We start from the raw sequence: 11,529 nt of genomic DNA on the forward strand, positions 1-11,529 counted from the left end.
ACTCTCTTCCAGCTGGAGGAACACCACTTTTGTTCAATGCATTTAATATTTATATTACAGCAGTATCCAGATGCCCCAGTTAGTGCAACAGTGAGGTACTTAATGTGCAGCTCTCTGCTGGGACTATTGTGTTATCTTAGCTACTCCGTTTTACAAAATAAAGCTGCTCAGTGGTCAGCCTCCTCATTCCTCTCACACCAAAAAGCAGTGGGAGGAAATTGCTTGCTCTGCCTGTCAGTATTTTCCCCATGAATCTGCTTCTTTTCAGAATTTCTTGCATCCTGAAATAACATGGGGACATGCCACCTCATCTTTGATGAGGGATGGTAAAACTAGAGAAGGATTTCACACAGGATAAAGCCAAATTCTTCTCAACCAGGTGTATCAGCCCCACATTCCTACCAGTACCAGGAGGCTCCCAAGCTCTCTCCATGCCCAAGTTCAAGTCAAAGGACACCTGGTCATCACCATGAGGACTTGGAGGAGGAATTCATGCTAAAAACAGATCACAAGAATGAATTCCTGCTGTTGCTGACGCTTCCATTCCACCTTCTCCTTCTTGTTCCTCTATAACTTGTGTGTCCCCCCAAAAAAGGGACTGCTGGTTATGAGAAGTAGATGTAGGGAAGAATATTCTTGGATGATCAGATGACCATTAGTACATAAATGATGTGTAGTGGCACAAAAAGCACACTCAAAGGATGGGGTTTTAGTCATGCCACTAATGCAGAACAGAGCAAACCACTCAGATAATGACAAAATAAAACCAAAGCAACCCCGGCAACAGCGACAAGTTACCCAGCACTCACTGCAGGGGGCAACAGACACCTCTGCACAGCTGCTCACCCTGAGTTACCCTGCCTTATCCTGGGTCTTAGAGGACACAGCTGAAGCACACACAGCGTCTGGCTGATGTTCCCACTGAGGGAGGCCCAAAGCCAGGAGTCCCTGGGTTTCAGGCACCACTTTGTGACACCCACCCCAAAGGCTGGGAATCACCCCAGGCACCAGCACAGGCTGGGGGCTGACCCGGGGAAAACAGCTTTGCAGAGGACTTGGGAGTCCTGGTAGAACAAATTTCAATATTTTAATACTTGAAGTAAAGTTTTCATGTCCCTCTTGGTTTTAATGGTCCTCTTTGTGGACTGGCCAGCAAATCTGGGCAGAACACAGCAGCTGCAGGGGGAGAAATGCCAAAGTTCAAGGAGCAGCCACTCTTCAAGAACCAGCAGGAGAGAGCTCAGCACTCAGCACAGCCAGACTCAGAAAATGCAAACCTGACAGGAATTAAATCACGTTCTGGTTGATCTTTACAAAAAGAAAGTAACACATTTAAAACACAAGGACTCATTGCTTAGGCTGCTTCTAGAAGAGAAACAAAGAAGTATAATTTAGACAAAGTGTTCAAGGCTATCAAAAAAGAAATGGTAAAAATGATTGCTTGAAGATTTGACACACAAAATACAGAGCTTCTTTTTGCACTTAACAAAAAGGAGAATATTTTATGTATGCAGGCCATACAGCAATGAAATAAGTTTAAAAGTACCATCAAAAAAGAGACATTGACAATATAATAGAGAAAAAATGCTGCCATCAGGATGATTTAAGCATAAGGAATCTATCAGGAATCTATCACCTTGTCCAACAAAAGATACCTCTCTGCTACAAACCTTCCCCCAATTTATACTGAGTCAGTACTTTAATACTTTTTCACCAGAAATGAGCCTGAGTTTGACAAATGGTGCTGCAGCAATGGAAAAAGTCATTGTGCAGAAATTGCTGTCTTCCAGTGTCTGTTTTTAATTAGGTGGGAAATAAAAATAAGGAAGGAGAGTCTGCTTGGAACCTGCTGAGTCTCTGGATGGGAAGCATGGATGCATCTCCCATGGAAACAACTGGAGTCCTATCCAGCTGTAAATACCAATAAATCACCACACACTCCACGTTCTTCTTTTTTGACATTTTTATTTATCAAAGACAGGACAACTTCTGTATTTAGAGTGATGGGAAAGATCCCAGGACACTTTCATAGCTACAATAAACTCAACCAAAAGGTACATTGTGGATTACATCAGGGATTTGGAACAACACCCTTGTTGTGACTGGCGAACTGGTGTCACTGGTGTCACGAGCACAAGTGAGGGTCCTCAGGAAGAGGATATCCCATTGGCAATGGACACAACTCTGGCAAGGATATGCCAGCAGCTCCAGAAGAAGAAAAAGGAGGATCTGGCATCCCACCTGACTGAGAGGGTCCCCAGGTACCAGAGATTGTCCCAAGGTCTGTCTCCACCACGGAGCAGAGCAATGTAAGTATTTCAGAATTTGACCTCTCACACCTAGAGATGGAGCAGGTATTATTCATGCTATATAAATACACACCTATACTGTGCATTGCCATTTATGGAAAATTAGTTCTGCAAGATTTTAATACTCTTAGGTGGAAGCTTGAAGGGTTAAGTTTACATGTCACTGTTTTCAACAAAACCCAGAAGCAAACTAGGTGAGGAAATAAACTACATGTGCCATTTCAACTCCTTAGCATTTTATAATTGATTTTCAGTATACCAATAAATACTCAGTGCAAAGCACATGCTCACTTAAAATCCTAAGCATTTTAGGAAAATCCAAAAAGAAGCTATCACATGTTGTCTACATGCTCACAGAAATATATATATTAAAAAAAAAAAAAATAAGTGTTTCTCACTTACAGCAATATTTTGGTTTTGGCTTAAGAAATGTCGATGCTTTCTCCCAAAATAACAGCACTTGACAAGGTTATATCATTGGCTTGCAGAAAAAAAAACAGGTACAGTGATGGGAACAAAGTATTTACATGACTTGAAACTGAATATTTCCATATTCATCACAAAGACTGCAGCAAGGTACACTTATGATCCAACACTTCTTGTGTTGAGGGCACTGCTTGGTTTGTGACAAGGAGGATCCAAAGCAAAACAAATCAAAACCCACAGAAATGCCAACTAAAAATAATGTCAGTTTATGGGACAGGAAAAAAATGACAGTTTCCAGCAGAAAAGCTGTAATGTTCCTTCTCCTTCACATCACCCACTGGAGTTTGCCCAGGTTCTCCACAAGGTAACATGACTTCCCTAGAGCTGATCTTCCCCATGAGCAGGGGGACAGAACAAAACACCCACTAAGTGGTAACAACACACAGAACAGAACAGAACAGAACAGACAGAACTTTGGGAAACAAAATTACACAGGAATATTTCTGCCTATGGACTGGAGCTGAAAATATGCTATATAGAAAAGAGTTAATGCTTTTGTGTAACTTCATCTTGAAAGGACAGCTTACAAATCAGGATTATTACAGGAGCATCCATAACATGGCCATTACAGAAGCAATACTGAAGGCTGCTTTGTTAACCCCAGTAATTGCACTCTCATTGCACAGGTCATATTGGCAGCAAAAGAATTCAAAATTATCCAACAGGAAGGAATCAGCAATTTCATTCACATTGCACTGGGATGTCTTCCAGCAGGAGAAAGTTCTCAATTTACCTATGGAACAAAAAAAAATTAAACAGATTAAGAGAGCATTGACAGTAGCACCGTTTTTCGTACTGAGAGAGAAGCAGTGCTTAGACTGCCACTGTTATAGAGAATCAAACTGTGAGGAGAGGGCAAAGCTCAATCTGTGACAGGGCCCACGGTGTAAACACAGGAATTGGATGGAGGCCTTGTGGTCTGTGTTGCCATGGCATCAGGGGGCAGTGGAGGGAGGCGGAAGCTGCATGGTCTGGTTCTGCGACTCCACACCCAGAAATGTAGCACAGATCCAGCACAAACCTCCTACCAAGAAATATTCTGCTCAAAGAGTGCAAGGTCTGACCACAGTCCCACCCACAGCACTCTGCACAGCAGTAGCTAATAAGCTGTAAAATGTACCCCCAATTTTGTAGCAAACTGGAAATGAGAAACTGACATGAAATTTCAGGGACAGATCACTGGGCTTGGCCTCTCACCCTCCCCAGGAGAGACACTTTTGGTAAAGTCTTGTGTCTTGCAATTCATGGGCCATTTGTGCCCCCAGCATCAGCCCTACAGATTTGTTTTTGCCACAGCCATGCACTTCCTTTTTTAATTTCAAGTGTTTAGAAGTTTCCACATTTGCTTTCACTAGGAATTTAGCAGTGTGTATCCAATTTACCCACTGGGAAATACAGGGTGGATCCTGAGTGATACCTGGCATCACCAGCCAGCTCAGCCTGCATTCACAGAACCATCTGGGCTGAACAAGACCACTGAGATCATCAGGCCCAATCTTTAACCCAGCACTGCCAAGCCCTCCACTAACCCATGTCCCCAGGTGCCACATCCACATGGCCTTTAAATCCCTCCAGGGATGGGGACTCCAGCACTGCCCTGACAGCCTGAGCCAGCACTTGACAGGGCTCTCAGTGAAGAATGTGCAGAAGACAGAGCTGGAAGAGTAGATGAGGGTGGTAAAACACTGGCACAGACTGTCAAGAGGAGTGGTGGATGTCCCATCCCTGGAAACATTGAAGGCCAGACTCTCAGCAACCTGATCTAGTTAAAGATGTCCATCCTGAGACACAAATCACTTCACCCTCAGGAAAAGAGAATTTATTTTAATAGTGTCAATTCATAAACGACTGAGCCATTCATCTGCAGCTTTATTTTGTGGGCTACGCATCCTTTATCTGTTTTCAAAGACTAACAATTTGTATTTGAAACTCAATGCCGTCTTTATTTTTTTCCAGCTCCCTTGGGTGGGTTTTTGTTTGTTTGTTTACTTATTTTTTTAAATTTGGATATACAGCTATCTACGTACATGCTTGTATAGCTACAATTCACATATCTAAACCATTACATTATTGCTTGGATATAAGCGTGACCTTAAAGAGTATTTGCAAGTTCCTTTTGAGTGAGGCTGAGATATGCATGCTAGGGCAGATTAGAGGTGTCCAGGCAATGAAAGCTGATCCAAGTGGGTTATTTTAGGTCTGTGGGACACTGTACATACCAAATTTTAACTGCAAGCAAGTGTCTTCAGTTGCTAAGCAGGTGCTGTTGGTCCTGCACAGGGTAGGGCTGTTATCACAGTGGTAACATCTTAAGGCAGAACCTAAGACAACAAGGGTTTATCTTCACTGAGTATTAAACTACTGAGACAGCAGCAGCATTAAAAAGGAAAAGGAAAAAAAAAAAAAAAAGAAGAATCACTTATCTGCATCTAACTGTCACTAAACATATGCCTGGTTATTAAGCTCAAGACTTCAGCTAAAATTGTTAAACTCAAGACTTCAGTCAAAACTGACAAGCTTATGTCAGTGCACCAGTTGAGGCTGGCAATTTTCATAGGCACATCTTGAAGCGTGTATTTATGTCACTTTTAAAAACACCATTATCTGCCTGCAGAACAAGATGTTCGTTTGCTCCTTTAATCTGCTCTTGAACACTGCCTTTTCCAGGCAATGACAGATACTTGCAGCTGAGTTTTTTTCTATCCATTTTTTAATTCCATTTCCTTTCCCTCTCATACTACACACTAGTTTCCAATTCACACAAGAGGAATCCCATTTTCTAGCAGCAAAACACCAGTTTTCTGCAGCATCACATCCTACCCCGATTCTCTCTCCTGAGAATCTCCTGTTCTGATTGTCTTGACCCAAGACAATCAGAACAGAAACTGAGCCCTGCTTCGATGGTTACTGACATTCCCCACAGTGGTATTAACTAATCCAGGCCTTTCTCACTGGTTTTCCTCCCTCTGGCATTTTTTTCCATGATTTTCTCAGCCTCTGCCATAACATTAAACCACTAAGTCCCTCTCTTCTACTCACCAGAGCCACAAAAAGCAATCAGAACAATGCAGGTGGTCAGCAAGATGCAGTTCATCTTGGTCATGCTTCTTCCCTAATCTGAGGGCATAAAAGAGGTAATAGAAGTTTATTCTATTTAAAAGCAAAGTGCCCAGTGATGAACCGAGGTTTCAAAACTTGTTTCAGTATAAAAGTGAAAGCACTGTCCAGGAAAAACAGGGAAACACAAGAGAGAAAAATAACTGCACTTTCCAAGGGAGGATTTTTATTCTGAGAACAGGATTTTTATTCTCAGAACTGACATTTGAGCCCTGACAGGCTCAGATGGGTCTCCTCTCTGATTACACCACTCAACAGGCCTCCCAGTTTCTCACAGCTACAAATGCACCTAACAAAAAGAAAGGTCTCAAATGCTTTTTCTCTTTTAGCAATTCCCCAGTAACCCTGGAGCCAGACTGCTCTCCTTTCTCCTCTCTCATGGAGTTGCAAGAGGTTTGGCTGCTCTGCAGGAGCTTTTGCCTCTCCTCTCCCAAAATTTCTCCCTCTCACTGAGGGACTGACACAGGCAATAACTCACCAAGTGCCTGCAGCAGTGGCTCAGGTCTCCATGGCTGCTGCAATCCGTAGGCAGCAGTGAGATGGTAAGGTCAGGAATTTTTTTTAACATAGGCAGCTCCAAAGCAGTGTCCTCAGACAGGTTTCTGCACACAGGCTCTGCACTACAATCACAGCTCCTGCTGAAAAACCTCTGCTACTGCAGAGGGGGATGTTCTGAGGAGGCATCAAGCAGACACAGCAGGGAGAGAGGGACCGCACTTGTGCTAGAAGGACATGATTTGTGTTTGTCTTTAAAGCCCAAGTGGCATTCAAAGTTCCAAAATATTAAAGGTATTCAGGTAACAAGTTTTACATCCAATAAAACTGTCACTGCTCTTAATTCTGCCTGCAAATATAAGATTTTAGCATGGCAGACCTTAACCATTTTAGGATGGAGCTTTTTCCTCCAAGGACACTGACTGTGGACTTGACAAAATGGGTTCACAACAAAAAAATATTTAAATGCTTCTCAACCTTAAGTTTAGTTAATTTTTCTACTGACAAAAAATCCCAAACCTCATCAAACAAAAAACCCAAACCTATCCAAAAGAACCTTAAGAAATCCCATCCAATGACTTAAAAAACCAACCTGCTCTCTTTTTTCTCCTCTCTGTATGACTTACTGTGGAGCAGAGGGGAAACTATAAAAAACAAAACCATAATGTGCAAGATGAGCTTATTTTCTGGGGTAAACAACTTTGCAAGAAGCCTTTCAAGCGCCAGAGGGTTGTTCCACAGTGATGGGGACCTACAGCAGCTCTGTTAAGTCTGGTGGTTACAGCAAGAGCCCTTCTGGACAGAAAACAGAACCACCCTGGGAATCTCTCCATCTTCCAGGAGTCCTCAGTCACCCATGTGTCAGCAGACAAAAACAGCTTTGCCTTTTAGCAACACCAAGTCATGACCAGCATAAATATAAGGCAGATGAATAAAAATCATCAGAGCCAGCAAAACAGTAGTAATCCAATGCATCTGTTTCTGGGAAAAGAATGGTTGTGTGTTTTCAGAATTGTGTAATCAGGAAATTCCAACCTTTAAAAAGCAATTACTGTATCTAAAAACAGCAATTCATAATGTGGCTTAGAGGAAATTAAAGAAGAAAACGCCTCCTAAACTGAATTTTCTAAATTTTTTGTATCGTCCGGCCCATCTCAATGACAAGAGACAGCAAGTGCCACAGCGCGGAAGGCTCGGTGCCCGGTTGTGAAACAGAATTTCTCTGCAGTCCCACCAGGGAGGAGGCAAGCGGACAAGACCCGCTGCTGCTGCTGTCACCGCAGACGCCAGCGTGGGGGCACAGGGGAGAGGACGGGGGGAAGAGGACGGGGGGAAGAGGACCGGGAGCGGCATCCCCGCGGGGAGCAGGTGTCGCTGCCTCCTGGCCGCGTTCCACTGCCCACAGCGCGGCCGCTCCGCGCCTCGGCCCCGCGCCCGGCCCGCGCAGCGAGCGCAGCGCAGCGCACTGCGGTGCGGCGGCCGCAGTGACTCAGGGCACGGCCCCGGCCCCAGCCCACCTGCCCCGGGCCGAGCACGCACTTCCATCCCACCGCTCCCCGCGGCTCCCGGCAAACGCCGCCGTCCTCCCGCTCTCTGCCCCCTTCTCTCCGCCGCAGCGGGACCTGCGCGCTCCCCCCGCGGCCACCGCTTGGCCTCGCCGGGCTCCCGGCGCTGCCGCCGCTGCTCCGCGCTTGTCCCGCTCACCTTCCGCGGGCAAATCCTGCCGTGCGCGGCGAGCGGCGATGCGGGGCGATGCTGCCTCAGCCAGCGCTGCCTCTCCCGGCGGTGCCGCCTCCGGGGCGGGGCGGCGGCCGGGAGCCGCTGATGGAGCCGAGGCGGGAGAAGCGCTCCCGAGGCCGGGCGGCCACAGGGAAGGCTGCCAGGAGCGCGTGTGCCACCCTCCCTCACGCGTCCTGTGGCTATCGCCACTTTGGGGTTGGAGGGGATCTTCAGGACCATTCGTTCCTGCCATGGGCAGGTGTAAGAAGTGCATATTATATGGCTCTACGCAGATATTTCCTATATGTGTTATGGTGTATTGATCAGTATCCTTTAAACCTTTTAATAGTACGGTAAATGTAGTTTTGTCGTTGTGAAAATGCGTATTTTATGGTTGGATTTTCGCAAATATTAAAATGAATATGATATGTGTTATGTTAGAAGTTATGCGGTATTAATTATTTTAAGTACTGTGTTAAATATAGTTTTAGGTTATAAAACATATGTTAACATATGTTAACATTTTAACATAATGTTAAAATAGAAACTATGTATGTGGGATATTTTTTTAAGAGAGAAATGAGGTACTCACACCGAGCTAGCAGCCACAGGACACCTAAATCTTTCAGAGAAAGAGAATTTATTGTTCCCTTATCAGAAGAAACGAACTTCTTCCTGCCTCGCTCGTCCCTGAAGACGCCGTCAGGATTATGAGCAAGAAGTTGACACTGACCAGACAGAACCTTTTGTTTGAATGGAATTTATCCATTATGTATGAGATGTATGAATATGCAACAGGCTGTTGCTTTTAAGGGTTAATCCTCTGTTAACGTGGGTCCTTTTTCAGGCTTATTTTGCCCAGAAAAAGGTACCCGGGCTGTCTGTAACTCCTTTGTTTTTATTGTGTCGTATTGTCCTAATCCTAATTGTCCAAATTTTTATTACTCTAATTTTATTACTATTTTTGTAACAATTTTATTACTATTACACTTTTAAAATTTTAAAAACAAGCAATTGGCATTTTTCACAGCTGGGACACCTTCCACTATCCCAGGTTGCTCCAAGCTCCATCCAACCTAGCCTTGAGCACTTCAAGGATGGTCACAGCTTCTCTGGGAAACTTGTGTCAGGGCCTAACCATGCTCTGATTAAATAATTTCTCCCCAATATCCCATCTAAATCCACCCCATCATTTAAAATCCATTCCCTTTGCCCTGTCACCCCAGGCCCTTGTCCAAGGTCCCTCTCTCCAGCTTTCTTGGAGGCCCTTTAGGTACTGGAAGGTGCTCTAAGGTCTCCCCAGATACCTCATGGTATGAATTAATAGACAAATGAAAACAGTGTTTTAGAACACACAAAGGAAAAACCAGGAGTGGAAAGTGGCACGTTCCTCCACAGGTACCTGAATCTAGATTTAAACATTCACAACCCAGGAAAACATTGAACAGCAATAGAAATGAGGACCCCAAAATTATTTTACTAATAATTAGATCCATGCTATCTAGAAAAAAAAAAAAAAGGTTCAGTGCTGACTTGAGGACAATATGAAATTCCTGTAAAACTACCAGTTATATTTAAAAAGAATTCTTAGATTTATTTTTTAACCCACCTAAACTGCCTATTTATTTACTAAACCTAAAGCAAATCCTAAATCACCCAGAACTTACATCAGATTCTCTTGGTGTGTTGATTATCAGTTAGCTCAGTATATTATTTTCTGTCTAAAAGATTTTGCCTCTGTTTAAGCCATAAATAAAAAAGGGATGTAAGAGTAAGATGCCTTTGGATTATTGGATGCAGCTTGTTAAATGAGAATCCCCTCAATTAATACTGTAGAAAAAAAAAAATCCCATATTAATTAACTTAGCTGAGGAACTGGGAACAAGGAACTTCCGCCACAGCTGAACACTTACCTGTTTTCCTTGCCCAAAATCTGGCAAGAGTCCCTCCAACAGAGCACACATTTATCTCTATCATCACAGATAAATGGTATCTCAAACTTGACCTGAATTTTGCACCTTAAATTCTTTGCATAATTCTTGAAAAATTAAACAGCGAGAGAAAAACATAACACCAGAACACTGGAATAACTTGCATGGCAACTTTCAGTTGGGCCCCTTTATTTCACTGGCTGGCGCACCACTTGTTTTTCTCTCTGTGATGCAGTGATGGCAAAGAAATCATGGCCAAAGATGAAACCATGAAACCATTCAGCCAGCAAAATCCCACAAAAATGTTGAAAAAATCCTAAACAATTATAAGGAGACTGTCAGCATAGGGACAGAAGAAGGACCAGAACAGGTACATGTTTGTGTTGGCTGTAGCAGGGTTTCACCACAAGCTGAGTCACGGGTGTTCAGCAGGGCTGGTTTTAGCTGGCCAGGTGAAGTCCTAACCGAGCACTAGAGTCAGATCTGAGCCAGGAGAAGGTGGCAGAGGAAGGACGTTCCTGTGGTTCCAGTGACTACAGCAAGTGTTGGGCAGCTGGAGGCGCTGGAGTGACCCTGCCCCACACCTGTGCTCACCCAGAGCAGTGAGGTGCTGGCTGCAGCAGTGGGACCCTCTCCTGCTGCTCAGTGAACATTCCCACAGTCCAGCAGTGCTGCCAAACATCACCAACTCCTTTGTTTTCCATTTCACATTGATTCCATGATTCACACCTCTTGGGAGCAGTGAGGAAGAGCCACTGGCTCCAGCCCCACTTCAAATGCACACAGCATGAGGAGCTGCCAGCTCCAGGCAACACACCCAGTGCTGATACAGCTGCCTGAAGCAAAGCAACACCCTTTGGCCTGCTACACACACACTGGTGCAATCCCTCCATTCCCTGGCCTGGCTGCCTCCTCACTCCAGACCCCTCTGCCACTGGCTGTGCCCAGAGCTGAGGCCTCAAACCCTGGCATGGCAGCACTCAGGGGCTGAAAGCACAGCACTGTCCTGGATCTTGACTTCTCCCACAGACAGCAGGAATTCCAGCTCAGAACCACTCCCCAAAAATGAGTGAAATTGCCAAGAGTTGGCTGTGTTTGTTGTGTAGAGTCCCATGCCTTTGAGCTGATTCCACTGCACTAGAACATAGAGATCCTGGGAGGAAACTTCCCAAGAACAGCCTCCAACCATGAGGGTTTATCTGTCCCTGGAAACACACAGCACACTGACAGCCCTGCAGGAAGTTCTAGTTCCACCAGAACCTTCTTGTACTGATCCTTGACCAAACTTTTGTGGAAATTTCTTACCCCTCATAATATTGTGGAAACCCTCAAAAATCCTATTGTGTAATAGTGTGGTAACCCTCAAAAATCCTCGTGTTTTGGAAGCATTCCAGCAATTCAGTGTTGTGAGGGACAGCACAAGCTGGTTTTGTTTTTGGAGATGTACTACCTAATGACTCTTGCTGTAGGGA

General features: G+C 44.5%; 1 protein-coding gene across 5 annotated transcripts; it reads right to left on the reverse strand.

Moving 5' to 3' along the window:
• Nucleotides 1-1,945: 1,945 nt before the first annotated feature.
• On the reverse strand, nt 1,946-8,832 carry LOC129121138 (CD59 glycoprotein). Of its 5 annotated transcripts, XM_077179607.1 has the most exons (5): nt 8,112-8,235; nt 7,000-7,051; nt 5,835-5,912; nt 5,015-5,116; nt 1,946-3,528 (listed from the first exon to the last, which is right to left on the reverse strand). In XM_077179607.1, exons 3-5 carry the CDS (start codon nt 5,896-5,898, stop codon nt 3,335-3,337), a joined length of 360 nt encoding a protein of 119 aa, XP_077035722.1. In that variant the 5' UTR covers nt 5,899-5,912; nt 7,000-7,051; nt 8,112-8,235; the 3' UTR covers nt 1,946-3,334. The 5 variants fall into 5 exon arrangements, 3 of the variants coding, with proteins under 3 accessions (XP_077035722.1, XP_054490093.1, XP_054490092.1); XM_054634118.2 differs by lacking the exon at nt 7,000-7,051 and having other exon boundaries at nt 8,112-8,267; XM_054634117.2 differs by lacking the exons at nt 7,000-7,051; nt 8,112-8,235 and adding an exon at nt 6,391-6,956.
• Nucleotides 8,833-11,529: the final 2,697 nt, after the last annotated feature.

This window comes from Agelaius phoeniceus, chromosome 6 (assembly GCF_051311805.1).
Source record: "Agelaius phoeniceus isolate bAgePho1 chromosome 6, bAgePho1.hap1, whole genome shotgun sequence".
In the NCBI taxonomy this organism is placed as follows: domain Eukaryota; kingdom Metazoa; phylum Chordata; class Aves; order Passeriformes; family Icteridae; genus Agelaius; species Agelaius phoeniceus.